General features: G+C 42.4%; 1 protein-coding gene across 6 annotated transcripts in view; it reads left to right on the top strand.

Annotated features, from left to right (window-relative positions):
• Window positions 1–18,455, top strand: part of rnf123 (ring finger protein 123) — a 121,936-nt gene that overhangs the window by 43,876 nt on the left and 59,605 nt on the right. For all 6 annotated transcript variants that reach the window (XR_010812634.1, XM_066698273.1, XM_066698275.1 and 3 more), the window contains 3 exons: window positions 408–596; window positions 2,614–2,689; window positions 3,741–3,825. Coding sequence is in view for 5 of the 6 variants with exons in the window: in XM_066698273.1 (XP_066554370.1) it covers window positions 408–596; window positions 2,614–2,689; window positions 3,741–3,825 (350 nt within the window). In the remaining variant the exon portion in view is untranslated. The remainder of the gene's footprint in view (window positions 1–407; window positions 597–2,613; window positions 2,690–3,740; window positions 3,826–18,455) is intronic.

Here is an 18,455-nt window from a genome sequence, read left to right as displayed (position 1 = left end):
TGTAGGACAATAGGCTTAAATAAATCGACTACAAATAGACAGACCACCAAGACCTCCGTAAAAATACATGCTTTCACCTCAGAATGAAACTGTGGTGTGTGTTATTTAGTTACACGCTTTCAGAACCAACCTAGAGCAAAATAACCAAACATAGCTTGGATTCACAATATCTGCGTCTGTTTATCCTTTTGTTCTTACTTTTTCAGCCTTCCTGTCCGAGTCAGACTAAATTCCACTTACTTAGCTACCCAACAGGCAAGAATGAGCTCGTACGTAAGTTTAAATGGGCCAGTAGGTCAGACAAACACACAGCCATGTCTGTTTTTCGGAACAGGTAGTGTTCTCAGGGTGTTTGGTAATCCCTGGTTCATGTGTGCAGCATCACATTGGAAGTCCTCTTCTCTTAGATCCAACAGGCGGCTGAGAGGCCCGAGCGCAACTTTGTTGACACGCGCCAGCTGAAGGTGTGCGCCACCTGCTTCGACCTGTCCGTCAGCCTGCTGCGCGTGTTGGAGATGACAGTCACCCTGGTGCCCGAGATCTTCCTGGACTGGAGCCGCCCCTCCGCAGAGCTGCTGCTTCGACGACTTGCACAGGTGAGCGGGAGCGGTCCTAACTCGTGGGCCAATCAGCAGTGTGTGTGGGAGGATAGAGGCAGGCGAGGAGCTGAGGGTTCTGCTTAATTTTAATTTCGGTACGAGTAAGTGGTAAATAGAGACTTTCTAATCTCATTAATCGAATTTTCCAGTTTGTGTAAGCCTGACGTGCTTCACTGTCCTGTAGATCGATACTTAATTGATTTTTATTTTTGTATTTTTTTTAGATTGAGTCCTAATGAAAACGTGTTGAAACCTGACTGCAGCTCTACCTGGTCAGCAAGTTTCACTCCCAGTAGGAAAATGAAACCTGGCAGATCTATTAAACCCATAACAAGCCTGTTATCAGCTTGGAGCTTGGTTATACTTCTTAGTCTACCAAGACGGAACAGTTGTGGATGCATCCTCTGGCATTGCAGTTCCTGAGGGTTGCAAGCAGCACTGTTGATATTACAGATGCATAATTCCCAGGAGTCAGTGTTGCTGTAGAGTGAGCTGTAAAGAATTATATCAGGATTCATGGGAAGGAACATGGAGAGACCATTATGAAGTTTACCCAGTTAAACTTTAAAGTTAAATGCTGCAAAATCTGTTTTCTGTCTAATGTGTATACCGGGAAATGTAACATGTAATTTATTTATTTATCCCACAAGAATATTTGCAAATGAGTCCATTAAATCAACATAAAACTCACAAATTAGATCTGTAAAGCAAACCTCTGTTTATGAAGTGTATTAGAGTATAACCCAGAAAGAAATGTACAGTATTCTTGCTGCCAATCTTTTCTGGGCATCTTCTTTACACCAACCATTACAGAGTGGCACAACGATGGAAGACGCAGTTTGTTTTTCTTGAATTTTAATTTACTTCATATTCCCACACTTGACCATAGAGTCCTGTGTTGCACTCCCTGTAGATCGTTCTCCCAGGGGTTATCCAGTTCTAACCCACCGGTTTTATTTCAAGATATCTTTTGACTCTGGTGTCCCAGCAGAGTGAAAGGGCCCATTTATCTATATGTGAATAATTGCAGGAAAGTGTGAGAAGTGCATCTATTCCTATCACCGGATCCCTCAATGACCAGTGGTGCCCAAACACCAGTGCATGGACTGTTTCCTGGTCTGTAACACTTTTAGCCCTGTTTTTAGTCTCAAATCCACCTTGAAAAAATCCATGAAGATATCAAGGGCATGTTCTGTATTGCTATTGCATTTTTTAATGATAATTACATATCTTTAATTTGTACCAGTACGTGTGTATGTTTTGTATGTTGGCTATATAGTATTGTATTGCCGCAGTGTGAAAATATTTGGTATCCACCGTGTTGCACCACACCTTGGCATTACCTGTCCTGTTTGAGTCTGATTGGCGTGTGTTTGGGCAAGGGATGTGAGCTGGTGTGAATGTGACCACTCCGTGAGTGTCTGCGAGAGCATGCGGCTGTATGGAAGGTAAGGCTATTACACCGTGCTGTGGCAGCCCCTGCTCTGATGGACCTCTTGAAGTCACCGTGATTGATGGCCTTCCTTGAAAGACTGACACACATCATGCCAACTTCCCAGTTCCCTGAGCAGAGAACGCAGTGTTCCCTATTAATAAAGAGCTGATTCAGACTTCAACTTCCCCCCTTTGTCAGCTAATAGTGGTCATGCCTCAATCGCCATGCTTCGGAAAATTTGTCACATTTTTGTGTCATCCCCCCTTATTTATATATTAATTTGTTGTTGTTTCTTTGTGTGTGTGTGTGTGCAGTCACATCCTTCAATGTGATTTGTTAGCTCAAACCAGCTTACCCTGCCCTCTCCCCTTGAAGGCTGTGCACCAGCCTTGATCTTTCTGCTGCTGTTTTGGCTTTGCTGAAGGATGGTGACATCTATTAAAATAAATACATAATTTTCTCTTGGGTTCAGCTTCCCTGATATTTTCTTTAAACATTTACAACCAGTTCCATTTGAATAAGTACATTTTCCCCACTGTCTGCAAGAGGAGTAAGCCACTGTCTTTTTCTGTCTCTCAGCTTTTAAACCAGGTGCTAAACCGTGTGACGGCCGAGAGGAATCTCTTCGACAGGGTCGTCAATCTGCGTCTGCCAGGTACTCCCAGGCCCAGTGTCTGCACAGCCCTACATTATTCATACCAGCAGTCTTTGTGTAGAGATAATGTCTATGACACAACACCAAGCACAAAACAGAGCAGACACAGCCACCTTTGCTTTCAGTATAGGGTTTATTTTATTAGTTTTTAGTGTACCATTTGGCAATAACATGAAAGTTTTCTGAGAATCTGAATTATTTCACTGATAGCTTACCTGATGCATCTAATAAATATATTCCGGGCATGATAATCAGTTAGGCTGTAAATCTATTTGGGGTACAAATGTAAATGCAGGGGCACCAGTATGAGACCTACCTCCATCTATTTGATTTGTAACACGTTCTTAAAATATATATATATGAAACATGTCAGAAAAAGCTTTAAAGGTCAGTCAAACAAGTTGCTGGTCAAGGTAAAACATCAGTTCTCCCCAGAGAACTTACTGTGCCCTTGTATTAAAAGTTATTAAGATAGGCGATTTAGTGACTCATTCTGTCTATGCAGTGTGACATTGTGATTTCATTGGACCTAAAGGATCAATTAAATGCCAAGAGGAGATGTTCAGATGTGTGATTAATCTGTAGAGGTGTCACCCTATTAAATCAGCTTCCTCTTCACACAGGGGAAAGTGTTGTGGAGGTTTGAGATTTCCTCAAATAGGCGCCATCCACATCATTCGCAACAGGCCCGTTTATAGTAGGGTTATCAACATATTTGAAGTTATCAGCTGTAAACAAAATTAAGTGTGAAAATTTGAAATAATTTGAAATAAGCCTAAACTGAGAAAATTATTACATTCACAAAGTAAATGATGGCGCCTGTTGGGAAAATAAATAGAAGACTCTGGGGTCCTCCACGACTGGAGTTTGACACCCCAGGTTTATGTTTAATATGTGCATTTAGTGTATTTTTGTGCATTTTCAAATGATCTTTCAGTGAACATACTTCTTAGGGTGTACAAGATGTCTGCAGCAGTACAAAGCAGGTCCTGTGTTCACCCTCTTGCTTCATGAGTTTGAAGGTCATTGATCTGCAGTGTCTTTTGCTCAGGACTGGAGAGTGTGGATCATTACCCGATCCTGGTGGCTGTGACTGGCATTCTGGTGCAACTTCTGGTGGATTGCGAGAGCCAAGGGTGAGTCTTTGTGCACTGCACTCCGTACGATGTGGGTACTGATCACAAATGTTTCATTTAAGGATTACCTGCAAATAACTTCTCATGGGAAAATACATGTTATCAATTGTTAATATAAATGCTGTAAACATTAAATGATGTAGGTTTGTAACAATGTCCAGGAACCAAACATCCTCTTGCCATTACAACTCCCCTGTCTTGAATTGTGGTTGCTTTCCTGTCGAAACAGCAGAGTTTCAGCGCCACTGGGTGTCCTGAGTTTGTTTGGGCTCTAAAAAGCCAGTGCAAGGTCAAGGTTGTTTTTAATGAGCTCTGATCAGTTTGGTGCTTTTGGGGGTTGTGGTTTGGGGTAAATGGGCTGTTTGGCTATTGAGGTTGCCTGGGGAAGGGCATTCATAAATTAATTGCATGAATGCCAGCCTGGAGGGGGAATTCACAATCCGTTATCTCTAGAGTACATTGTGGCCCGTTCCCTGTGAGGCCTGCAGGCAGAAAAAGCAGAAAGCCTGGCAAGAGATTCATTACTCTTATCAGAGGAATGAAATGAAACACTACTCTGTGTTTAGCTCAAACCGGCAAGATGGATAATATATATAACTAATCAGTATCATATCCGTTGTTCTGGTGTTCCAGTATTAGCTGTGTATCCTGTTTTTTCCCCCCATGTGCATGGGTCATAGCAAGTGGTTTTGTTTGCTTCAATAATACAATAATAATATGAATGCATTGTAATAATACATCAGAAGTGACAGAAAATATGACCGCTCATAGCTGATTCGGAAGTGAAAGCTTGGCCAGTTGTGTGTTGCCTCTTTGTGAATCCCAGTCCTGGTATAACATGTTCTAGCCAGGGATATCTAGATTGTAAGAACCAAAGTTCAAACTGAACCCATGCCATTCATGAAATTATGAAATTGAAAGACTTCATAGACTGTAATGTCATTCCACGTGTCTGCCTGAAAGCAAGTCTATATGCGTACCTGCTGAAATAACATAATGCAGCGAAAGGACAGTTATATGAAATGCCAGTCTGCTTCCCTTAGGTTGTGTGACACACAAACTGCAATCCTCTGACACTAATGCATTTTTCCCCTCTTGCCACCGGAATTGTGATGAAGGCTGATTTAAAATTGGCCTTGTTTGCTTCCATCTGCCCACAAGGGATATGAAAGCACTTTGTAGTGTAGACCACCTGCGATGGCAGAGCAAAGAGCTAAATGCTGACAGGTGTGTATCTAAGATGGATCAGTATTAATGCTGTTTGAGAAGTTGATTGAGAAGAGGGAAGAAACTATGAAAATGCTAGCCGCCCACCCTGCCAGGCTCAAACCCTGTGGCGTTCCAACGCAGAACACTCTCATGGTAACCGGGATTTTACTTTTGTGACATGAATCGGAATCCCTTCTCTATTAGAGCTGACAGAGTGTCCTGTACACGAGGAGCAGACATCAGTTTCAAGGTGATAGTTCTGAGCGCTCTGCTGTGCTGGCTCCTCTCTCAGATCGGCTGCTCAACCGTGGCAGGGTCGTCACTGAGGAGCTTGCAACCGGTTTCCATCTCCACCACACTGCACTGACACAGCCTGCTCACTCCTGCCCCACGTTCTGTTGTGGCATTGACTAGAGTGGCAGTGACGAGCCAGGCCAATATCTGTCCTGGTGAGGCTGAAGTTACTTAATTTCAGCCACAGTAGAGCTGCAAGAAAGCATTATTTGATTATTCAGATCGTAGTCTCCTGGGTTTACAATGACGGAGGTGCAGCAGGGGAGGGATGGGGGAGGAAGCACTTACAAAGCATGCTACAGCTGGAAGAATAACTATTGATTCATCAGCACTTTTGTGCAATGGAACAACCAGACTCACTTGGCGAGAGAGGAAAGGGGATACCCACATTTTCATGTTTCACTTGTCGGCTCTCGTCAAATGCTGAAAATTTGTTTTAATTAAAAGTACACAATCTCTCCCCAATGTTTTTTGGTTTGTTTGTTTTTCTAACTCATCACAAACCAAAGCCAAATAATCCCAGAGATGTTTTGTACTGCTATAGTTGGAGGGCACGCTGTGCTATGGTGTTTCTTGCAGTACTTTTCATTAGTCCATTGTTCAGGCAAGCATCACATGTGTGTGCTGACAGACAGGCGTGGAAATCATATAGCTGATGGAGGCATTTCAGGTGTTAAATGCTGCTGGATCTCGTCTATAAGCCCACACAGGGTATGAATGGTAGCAGGTTGTTACTTTATTCTTGGTGCATTTGCTAAGCCAGCCATATGAATCTTAAATGGTAATTAAAATAAATGGTGCAATGGATCAGTTTAGCTGTGATTGCCAGTCCTTCTGTGTGCTGAGGTGCAGCTCTGTGCTGGTAGGCAGGGGGTTAACCCAGAGCCGCACGGCTGAGGACCATTAATGGGGGAAGGCAGCATCCTCGGAGCCCAAGGATGACAATGGGAACTGATGGAGAGACTGATAAGCCCAAATAGCTGGCGACACGACTGATTTAATTCAAGGGAGAAAAGGGAAGGAGGAGGAATGTTGGGTCGTCCTCTGGGTGTGTAAGGAGGAACCTGTCTGTCTCGACCACTCAGTTCTCACACTTCATTCTAGAACTGATCCTTAGTCAGTTATGTTTTCATATGTAAATGGTTTTTTTTTTTTTTTTTTTTTTTTTAATACTGTAATTGGGAATTTAAAAACAATGGAGTTGTTTATTGTTCTATTTCTCATGTATACGTACATATCACAGTTGTTCTCTGATGTAGTTTCTATCTATTTCTATCAAATGTGAGGTCAATTGTCTTTAACTGTTCTATGCGAATGAGCCACTAACTTAATTTAAAAAAAAAATGTTTGTAAAGGACAACTTTCCCCTTTATTTAAAAAAATAACTTTGATGGGAATTTATCAAGAGCTGTAATCACACCACACTAACCTTTTAAATCCCAGCATTTTCAACTCTACAGCTGCATTTTATCAGACTAGCCTTGTAATGGCAACAGTCACACAGGCTCAGTGGCGACTTCAAAAAATACAAAATAAAATCGAGGTTTGCAACTGATTAGGAGTTGGGATTTCCATATATTAAGCTATATAGTACAGTGCAAAACTTTTAGGCAGGTGTGAAAAAAAATGTTGTAAAGTAAGAATGATTTCAGAAATAGAAATGTTAATAGATTATATTTATCAATTAACTAAATGCAAAGTGAGTGAACAGAAAAATCTACATCAAATCCATATTTGGTGTGACCACCCTTTGCCTTCAAAACAGCATCAGTTCTTCTAGGTACACTTGCATACAGTTTTTGAAGGAACTCAGCAGGTAGGTTGGCCCAAACATCTTGGAGAACTAACCACAGTTCTTCTGTGGATTTAGGCAGCCTCAGTTGCTCTCTCTTCATGTAATCCCAGACAGACTCCTTGTTCTTCTTTATGCTAAGATAGTTCTTAAGGACTGTCACTGTATGTTTGGGATCGTTGTCGTGCTGCAGAATAAATTTGGGGCCAATCAGATGCCTCCCTGATGGTACTGCATGATGGATAAGTATCTGCCTGTACTTCTCAGCATTGAGGAGACCATTAATTCTGACCAAATCCCCAACTCCATTTGCAGAAATGCAGCCCCAAACTTGCAAGGAACCTCTACCATGCTTCGCTGTTGCCTGCAGACACTCATTCGTGTACCGCTCTCCAGCCCTTCGGCGAACAAACTGCCTTCTGCTACAGCCAAATATTCCAAATTTGGACTCATCAGTCCAGAGCAGCTGCTGCCATTTTTCTGCACCGTGCATAGTTGAGTCACTTGGTCTTGTTGCCACGTCAGAAGTATGGCTTTTGGCCGCAAGTCTTCCATGAAGGCCATTTCTGACCAGACTTCTCCAGACAGTAGATGGGTGTATCAGGGTCCCACTGTTTTCTGCCAATTCTGAGCTGATGGCACTGCTGGACATCTTCCGATTGCGAAGGGAAGTAAGCATGATGCGTCTCATCTGCTGCAGTAAGTTTCCTTGGCCGACCACTGCGTCTACGGTCCTCAACGTTGCCCGTTTCTTTGTGCTTCTTCAAAAGAGCTTGGACAGCATATCTGGAAACACCTGCCTGCCTTGACATTTCTGCCTGGGAGAGACCTTGCTGATGCAGTATAACTACCTTGTGTCTTGTTGCTGTGCTCAGTCTTGCCATGGTGTATGACTTTTGACAGTAAACTGTCTTCAGCAACCTCACCTTGTTAGCTGAGTTTGGCTGTTCCTCACCCAGTTTTATTCCTCCTACACAGCTGTTTCTGTTTCAGTTAATGATTGTGTTTCAACCTACATATTGAATTGATGATTATTAGCACCTTTTTGGTATAATTGTTTAATCATACACCTGACTATATGCCTACAAAATCCCTGACTTTGTGCAAGTGTACCTAGAAGAATTGATGCTGTTTTGAAGGCAAAGGGTGGTCACACCAAATATGGATTTGATTTAGATTTGTCTTCTGTTCACTCACTTTGTATTTTGTTAATTGATAAATATAACTATTAACATGTCTATTTTTTAAAGCATTCTTACTTTACAGCATTTTTTCACACCTGCCTAGAGCTTTTGCACAGTACTGTGTGTGTGTGTGTGTGTGTGTGTATATATATATATATATATATATATATATATATATATATATATATATAAAGCATTACTAGAATATATAAAGCTCATTAGTGTAATTGATTCTGTAGTCCTGCAGCTCATGAGTCATTGGACGCTGCAGAGAGCAAGACTGGCATTCCTCGGAGACAGGTGCAGCACTGCAGGAGATAGTGCTTTTATTGGAAATACACTTAGTGCATGCAGTAATGTAACGCTCCCGTGTGTGTGTGTGTGTGTGTGTGGTTTCTTTAATATTTAGAGGATGCAGACTGAATGCTGACACGCTAAGTTTGGAAGTTATTTTGCAAGGCATTGCTATCACTTCTCTAAAAGAGCTAGCAGAATATTTATTTATTTAATAATTTATTTATTAACATTTCATAACTGGAATACTTAAAGTACTGCATAGCATGCATTCTTGCATCCAGAGTGAACTGTCTGTGTTTCGCTCAGTGTCCCGACTCCTTGGGTTTCAGTTGAGGGATTGCAGAGGGACAGTCATGCTTCTCATCAACGCTTCAGGAAGAAGCTTAATAAATGGTGGTCCTGTAGAAAACTTAAAGTTGAATCTGGGTGAAGTGGTTCTTCATAGTGAATAAAGTAATAAGAGGTCAATTATGTCCTGCCAGTATAGGTGGGATCGGAGTCCTGCAATGAAATGGAAACTTGGGTGCCAAGGTTGACTGCACTCTATTTGGTTAAATAATATATAGATCATAGGGAGGCATTGGGACCACTTGGTTTACATCACTTACAACATGGCTTTTTCTAATTAATGAACGGGGAAATATTGACAAAATACAAGTAGGGAATTTCCGTTTGGTGTGCATCCACACTGCAGTCCATTGTCACACTGTGAGATATCTTTTCATGGCAGTGGTTTGAGAACAGTGCATGGCAGATGGAGACAGAGCTGTTGAGGGGTGCAGTGAGTTAAGCAGCCTGAGCTGACTCTGTTACATGGGTAACCTACTCCCTGTTATGTGCTGCAGCTAAACCAATCAGGGCTATGAGGAGATTAATCAAGTATTCATATTTCACAGTGATTAAAAATAAGTAAATTCAATCAAAAATAAAAAGAGAAAAAACAAAACATTACCTGCCCCTGGATACACTTCACTGCTGCAGTCCCTGTTTGTAACTAGTTATTTGAATTGCAATTGCAGAATTGATTATTATAAGTGTATGCTTGCTCCATGGCCTCCTGTGAATCGGACTGTGATGTACTTATAGAGCTAGGAAACCAAACGCATTTATTTTTTTCAGACTATAAATGATTCATATTTGATTTAAAGTAGACTGTGATCTTTGATCATGAGAAGGTTTGGAGGGGATTACAATGAATGGGAATGATGAACAGGGCTTGTTTTGCATCTCTCTTTTTTGTCTAACCAGATAAGCAAGTAATTGAAAAAAGAAGTTTGGTGCCCTGCTTTGGGAGGCTGTAAACAATCCGACTTGTCTGAATTTGCAAAATGGGTGATTCAGCAGTGATACTGTAAAACAGTCAGCGTAATTGGTGAAGGCAGAGTATAAAGAATATAAATGCACAGGGGAATAAACTGCTGAACAGAATCCCTAATTAAATAACCTATAAACCAAAAACACAAATGGGCCTCTAATACCCCGTTTCCACTGGCCATGTTTAGTTGCACCTCCATGTGGCCATGCTGCAACCGTGCACCTAAACTTTGCTAGTGGAAACGGGGCATAACTAGTTCCAGCCAATTTGTTACCTCTGAAAACACTTCTGCTTACTCTAATATTAAGACACCATTGGCTTTGACACGTTTCGTCTATCCAAAATGGAGCCACGCCAAAAAGCAGCAGTTATTGTTTAATAAATCCCCTTCTTAATTATGTTTGTGTCTTTGAGCATTTCAGTTAATACAATGGGATTCATATATCTTCCATTTCATTCTGCATCCCATTTTTTACATTTCAATATAGAGAGAGAGGAAAAAAAGTCACTTTATTACATTGAAGCTTACACAAAAGCGAGTTTCAGGCATGCATAGATTTAATGATTCAGGGTAGATGCGGCTAAAATTAGTTTTGCACATATATTTCATACACCTGCATCGGAAAATGATGCTGCCCGCTCTGTATTCAGACTCATTGTTCCTTGCGTCTCTGGACGAAGACAGGCTTTGTTGAGAAACGTTGTTCTATGCGCGACAATTACACCATGGCACGTCCCAGAATTGACTGAACGGGACCTCAAGATTAAGCATTGAACTCTGCACCATTGTTTCTCTCTCCTTATCTCCCGCAGCTTCCCTCTGCGATTCATTACTGCTCACCGAAGATAAAGCCTGTCTTTTCTGGAGCAAACGCAGACAGAATCTGTATTTTAATCTGTAAATGTAATATCAAATTGACTATCTTTGGAGCCTATTACACTATTCACTGGAAGCAGAGTGACATTCAATGCAGGGCCATCCATTACACACAAAATGGATCCTTCATCTATATCATCGTTGACGAGACTTTTTCCCTCCTCTCCATTGTTGGCAGCATAATGTTGTATTTATTCATTCGTTTATTTGCCTGAACCATGACTCCTGTCAATAGTAACTCACAACCCCTTTCCTGGCGGAGGCTTACAGTGTTAAAATTACCAACACTTAAAGTAGTGGAGCAGACCGTCTGAATCTTCCTGTCGTTGTAATTTTTAATTATAAATGTAATTTAGCATTTGTTTTCTTGCCTCATTTTTAAGGCCTTTGGCTCACAGGGCTCTCTAATGTTCAAACTTTGTTCCAACACAGACAGCTTCTGGAGGGCAGATCTAACAGGTGGGAGTTGGGGGATAAAGATCAGGATCACACAAAGCTCTGATGCCCAGTGTTGACCCTGTTGTGCAGTAAAGTAATATAAGTCCCTACCTCACTTCTTCACATTCCACTTTCATGGCTCTTAGTGGGGCAATTTAATTTACATGGCAATTAACCATTTTGGCAGACACAAGCAGGAAACAAAAATAATACATACAGCTGGGTGTAAAATAACCAATCGCAATAGCAGATTAAATTAATAGCTCCTTCCATGTCTTTCGTCAGACCTGGTAGTGAAAGAAGGACGATACGGAATGACAGTGCGAGCTACTTGAAGAGACCAGATAAAATCCTTCAGATCTGCCGAGGTCTAAACATCAGACACGGGAATGTTTTACAAATAACTGTTACTGTGGCATTCTCGCTATTTATAAGTTAAGGAAGGGCAAATAAAAGTAGAAGTGTACCTGCTGCTGAATGTGTGGTTTTGGCAGGGAATATTCTTGCGAGTGACGCCCCCGACGACACATCCTAATTGGATCAGCCAATTACCAGCAGCAGCAGCTTCTCTTCCTTTTTAGTACGCAGTTTTCACCAGCCCCCATAGGGGAGTAAGATGAAGAGGAAGTCGCAGCTCTAATGATGTGTTGTTGAAGAGAACTCTACCCCTGCTGCTTCTGTCGAGCTCCAGGTGCCAGGCGGAGTACCGGTACTGGGAGTGAAAGAGGTGTGATGGCGGGGGGGTTACTTTTGAGTGGGGCAGGGGCTGCCAGCACAGTGTCAGGCAGGATGGTGGTCTGCTGCAGGTCCTCCACCAGAAGAGATGGAATCAGCATTACTATAATGTAACAGAGCCTCAATTGCACATGCATCCTTTATTATTACATAATGCTCCAATTGTATACATATCCAAGCCTTCATATGTCAAGATTAATGATCACAGTTTGAGGGTACATACAGCATCAGATTTCAGTCCAAGCACCTTTCTTAGATCTCCTTCCAGTAGTGTGGGAAGATAAAATAAACGGACAGATGTATTTTAGCTGGCACACTCAGTGTTGGCAGTCTTGCAATCTATATAAGCAAATCATGAGGTCCATTCATTATTTCAATGCAAATAATCACAGGCCACACATACATCTCAACTCAGAAATAACAAAGCTGAATATTTGTTGTTGGGTTTTTCAGCTCAGAATCCAGTTTCTAATTAATTATGGCCTAAATTTCTGTTGGCTTTATTAATTTGCATCGCTGTGGGTACTGAACAGCCTGTTTTATTTATATTCTGGGGGAGACAAAAAAAATAAAAAATTCAGACAGTATAAAGAAAAGACACCAATCCCCTAAGGGTTTGAATGTGTTGATTTGCTCCATCGTGGCTTCATGTTGGCTGTTTTTAATGCTTGTTGTTTGCTATAAATGGCCGTCCTTGCCAGGGAAAGGGCCTTTGATCTTAGGATGGAGGAGTGTCGCACGTGAGACGGAAGAGTTGCCAAGGTGACTGAGGGGAGCTCTTTAGAGGTTCCTAAGGAGGGAGGGAGTGAGTGCGTGTGTGTGTGTGGGATCTCGGTACTAAATCCAAGAACCAGAGGTTAGACTCCTTACCTTCTTTTGACTTTATAACTTGATAATTTACCAGATTATTATGCATCAGATTTGTCCAAACTGTGTTTTAATACCTATGAAGTTATCATTTGTTGTTACCGTTTGCAACATAACTTGTTTGATTCCTAAAATTATGGTTTTATGCAGCTTTATGTGTTTCTGTAGTGTATAAGTAAGATGTATAGCATGTTCTTCTCCAGATCTACTGAGCTGATTATGATTATTACATGTCATAGATAAAACACATACTGCAGCTTGAATTTCCCCATAATGGTGAGTGCTGTGTGTCTTGTACATTAATTTAAATTGCTTGTGAGTACTATTAATGCTCCATTATTATGTTTAATGATTGCTTAAAGCATTGTAGGAGATATTGATTTGAAGGTCCACGTTCTCAAATGTCAGATGTTTCCAGGCTTTTTCTGAGGACTGAACTGTCTCTAAGGACTAAGTTGAAGGACCCCCAGGCAATCTGGGAGCACTAGTAATGACACAGTGCCACAGGATTGGTTTTTGAGGCTGAAGGAACAAAGTAAACATTTACAAATAGGAAATTGAGGGTAAAAGTTGGAGTGTGGGAATCACAACGAAGGGAAATAGAAGAAAGATTTTTTTTTCTGTCTCAAATCCGTTGACACCATCCATGCAATGAAGACTACTTTTCTGTGCTTCAGTTAGCTTTGCAGGTCTATTTATCACTGTCAGCACTACGAGAACATGGCTGACTGGAACACACATAGCACCATCAAACAGATTTGGGAAAAGAAACTAATGACATTATTCATAACGAGACACAAATCTTAATTTCACAGAAGATAATCTAATTCTAAAACACTGCGTCCCATAAAACAATGTATGTGCAACTGTGTTTATTTATTTATTTATGTATTTATGTATTTATTTGTGTGTGTATATATACACTCACCTAAAGGATTATTAGGAACACCATACTAATACTGTGTTTGACCCCCTTTCGCCTTCAGAACTGCCTTAATTCTACGTGGCATTGATTCAACAAGGTGCTGAAAGCATTCTTTAGAAATGTTGGCCCATATTGATAGGATAGCATCTTGCAGTTGATGGAGATTTGTGGGATGCACATCCAGGGCACGAAGCTCCCGTTCCACCACATCCCAAAGACGCTCTATTGGGTTGAGATCTGGTGACTGTGGGGGCCAGTTTAGTACAGTGAACTCATTGTCATGTTCAAGAAACCAATTTGAAATGATTCGACCTTTGTGACATGGTGCATTATCCTGCTGGAAGTAGCCATCAGAGGATGGGTACATGGTGGTCATAAAGGGATGGACATGGTCAGAAACAATGCTCAGGTAGGCCGTGGCATTTAAACGATGCCCAATTGGCACTAAGGGGCCTAAAGTGTGCCAAGAAAACATCCCCCACACCATTACACCACCACCACCAGCCTGCACAGGCATGATGGATCCATGTTCTCATTCTGTTTACGCCAAATTCTGACTCTACCATCTGAATGTCTCAACAGAAATCGAGACTCATCAGACCAGGCAACATTTTTCCAGTCTTCAACTGTCCAATTTTGGTGAGCTTGTGCAAATTGTAGCCTCTTTTTCCTATTTGTAGTGGAGATGAGTGGTACCCGGTGGGGTCTTCTGCTGTTGTAGCCCATCCGCCTCAAGGTTGTACGTGTTGTGGCTTCACAAATGCTTTGCTGCATACCTCGGTTGTAACGAGTGGTTATTTCAGTCAAAGTTGCTCTTCTATCAGCTTGAATCAGTCGGCCCATTCTCCTCTGACCTCTAGCATCAACAAGGCATTTTCGCCCACAGGACTGCCGCATACTGGATGTTTTTCCCTTTTCACACCATTCTTTGTAAACCCTAGAAATGATTGTGGGTGAAAATCCCAGTAACTGAGCAGATTGTGAAATACTCAGACCGGCCCGTCTGGCACCAACAACCATGCCACGCTCAAAATTGCTTAAATCACCTTTCTTTCCCATTCAGACATTCAGTTTGGAGTTCAGGAGATTGTCTTGACCAGGACCACACCCCTAAATGCATTGAAGCAACTGCCATGTGATTGGTTGGTTAGATAATTGCATTATTGAGAAATTGAACAGGTGTTCCTAATAATCCTTTAGGTGAGTGTATATAGCCTATATATAAATATATATATTCACCATCAGCCAATATCTATCCACTGCTGCTTTTTGTATATTTATTTTCCTATCTTTTTTCTCCTTGCCCAGATCTGCTACTTAGTGTTAGGGAACAAATTATACCCTTAAACAACCTTCCAGTGACCCCAGCACTGAAAGGTAGAAGCAGTGTTTGCTTTTTGAAGATGTGCTGGCTGCATGAATCACGCATGCTCCCATATTGATTGACGCAGTCTTTTCCACTGCAGCAGAAGTGATTTGAAATTAATGTGGAACACAATGCTAAAGGAAACCATGAGCAGGGAATGAGAAAACGGTGATAGGGGTTCGAACTGAGGAAACCAGTGTCGTGAGCTTCTTTCTGGGTCTCCCTAATTAGGTCCAGGGACGTGCAGGGGGGGCAGGTCCCTGGACCTAATTAGGACCTAAAACACCCCTCCCCTGATCTATGCCGTGGACCGCAACCCAGAACTTGGACCACATTTTGCCAGCAACACCCCCCCCCCCCCTCCCGGACTACACTTCGTCAGCATCCCCCCCCCCCAATCACACTTCACAATCACACACACACCCCTCCCCCCCGGACCGAAGTGCACCTTCCTTTTTTTCAGCCACTGCCCCCCTGCAAGGCTGTGCACGTGCCTGATTAGGTCCCATTGCCAAAATGAGATGCCACAGAATTTGCACCATTTCCTTAAATCAGCCATTATTGTTTACAGTATTTCACAGTGCATTACTGAGTACCCAATCTGATTCAGCTGTTGTAGGCATTGCACTCTGCACTGGACAGGTTATGCTAACAGAATTTACCTCCCTGGCTCTGGCTGTTGGTGTGTGTGGCCTGATGGAGTGTGAGCTCGATGGGGTTGCTTTGTGACTGCAGGTGCTGCAAGCTGAGCTTTTCCCAGTCCCCTGCTGGGCTGTATAGCAACTGCACACGTCTGAACCTGCATCGTAGCAGCAGCAGCAGAGGGATGTATTCCAATATCTGCGCTTGGTTTGACGCAGCGTGGTAATCTATAGAACCATCTCCACTGGCTACCTTTCAGTCTGGAGCTGCCACTTGGCGGGGTGCTCCGCTGCTGCATGTATCTGATAGCCACTGCCGCCCCTCTCCCAGCCAGTGGTTGCTCTTGCATGGCTCCGTGTCCTGGTAGCGCTGCCCGACCTGCTCGCCTATCCTCTGCAATACAGCTGCTATGCTTCAACAGTCTTTCCAGCCTGTTCTCTCCATAGACCCCCTGGTTCCAAGCCCACCTGGCTCCCGTGGAAAGTGGTCGTTTTGTGTTCTCCACCTAGCTCCCAGCATACGTAAGCATCACAGTAACAGGAGCAGCACCCAGATTGGTACCGTGCCTCCGCAGGTAGTCTAGAATTAAAGGGGCATCCCTCCCGAATGAATGATCACACTCTTGGACAATTACTGTAAACTTGGAGCACATCGACAAAGTAGTTCACATTGTACCTGCTCTGTCGATTAATGGATATCTTTAAGCAACAATGCTGTTAGTCTCAACGTGTTTTATAGGCGCACTGGGATGCTAGAAATATAGCTGCCTTTCCTGCATCGACACTATAGGAGTTACCCTGTTCACTGCGGTGCTGGTGGGGAGTGCAGGGAGATCAGCTGCAATTTTCCGAATGAGAGAAAGTGCCTTTTAGGAACCCTGCCAGCTCCTGAGCACAGACTCCACCGGCCATGCACTGAGTAACGGCGCTGAACTGATCCACACACGGCAGACCTGGTCTATTATAGGGCTGAACTGCAATCATGCTCTTGGAGGGTCCTCCCCTGCCATGACTACTCCATTCACAACGCAGGTGTCGGAGTGATGAATTGTTCTCCTTTTGTGTGCCCATCAGAACAACAATTAAAGCCTAATGCTTCATTAGAATTGAGCTTGCAGCACGAGAGATCAATCTTTGCAAAAGAAAAAGTGCACATCTACAGTTTATCTATGACACTACATTAAAACTGGAAACTGCACTAGGAACACAGAAGCTGAAATGCTTTGGCCAAGTTTTACACTGGCGTGTCCAGACTTCAGTGTGATCAGTACTAAAAAAATAAATAAAAAAACAATTCTCAAGTCATGCCAACTGAAAGAGAGTCCAGCAAATCAAGATCAGAAAAAGGACTGGAAAACTTCCTGATGATTGCATGGTTTATCTTTTCCATTGTGCTCTGAAGTGGGTCACAGTGGTAGTTTGAGCTGAGGCACCGTGCCAGAGACGCACATGCTGCCTGTCAAGTATTAAAGAATTGCAGATGTCTTATTTTTTTTGTTGGTTTTGTTTTTTTCAAAAATAAATACAACTTTCCAGATGTTCTTCAATTCATCCAGTTTATAAATATAAAGATTAAGGTTTTAGACAGAGTTTTTGTCAGATTTAATCAGCTCAGCCTTACCTGAGCACACCCTGCCACATGGGAGTCTCTGTGGGAGGGCATCAAAACTGATCTGGCTTTGACCAAAGTAAATGATTTTAGTGCAGTCACCTGCTCCACTCAAATAAAACCCACCTTCAAGCATTCATATGACAGTTCTCAGTGCTGCTCAGCCTTCTGTCTAGTCTGATGATGTCATTAACATTTTGCAGCCTAATCAGTCTTCACCATAGAGACAAAGAATCCTAAGGGAGGTTGTGCATAAACCTGCAATGTTATCCAAAGCATATGCAGTGCCATATTTAAGAGGCTTCTCATAGCAACACCAGAACTAATCTGAATATCATAGCAAAAAGAAAATGTCTAATGGGAGTATTGAGAGAGTGTGAGTATTGTAATTATGGTTGTCACTTTTGAGTTTGTCGAGTAGTCCGTTGCTGAAAGTGTCTCTTCCTCTTTCTTAATTGCATTCCAGTGAAAGCTGTTAATACAAGACTCTTCTAATTGTTTTCTCCCTGTAGCCTGCACATGTTGTTTTGCCCGTCGAGCTAATGAGAATGCATTGACAGACATAGTCTTAGTGCGTGGAGATGTTCATCCCTTCACTTCACTTCACACGCTGCTTTAAGCCCTGTATCAGTCATGCAGTTGGCCTGGTTTCTGCTTCCCAATTTGTAACTCCTTCCCGACTTGCTTTCCTCTGTTTGGTGCTGGGATCTCCTGACAGAATTTATTAATGACAAAGAACCATCATGTGCACCCCAGGAGCAGAGCAATAATCCGCCCCTCAAATTAAAAATTCCTTTAGCTACTTTGTAAAAATCCTTGCAACTCATTCCAGCAAATGAAATACACATATATATACAGATATGCAGATCCTTTTTGGAGAATAGGGTAGAACAATTTGAATTCGCTTTTTTGATTTTTCTGTTTTCAGCCTTTAGAGGAGCATTAATGTAGAAAAGCCGGCTGCCCCTATCCCAACTCCCCCCCCCCCCCCCCCCCCACAACCTCTTCTGCAGCAGAGAAAATCAATTTAGATAATATGCTTCCATTACAGTTGGCTAAAAGGCATCAAATGCAGCTTGCA

The sequence above is a fragment of the Amia ocellicauda genome, chromosome 3 (genome assembly GCF_036373705.1).
Source record: "Amia ocellicauda isolate fAmiCal2 chromosome 3, fAmiCal2.hap1, whole genome shotgun sequence".
NCBI classification, from domain to species: domain Eukaryota; kingdom Metazoa; phylum Chordata; class Actinopteri; order Amiiformes; family Amiidae; genus Amia; species Amia ocellicauda.
This window is presented reverse-complemented; position numbering and strand designations above follow the sequence as displayed.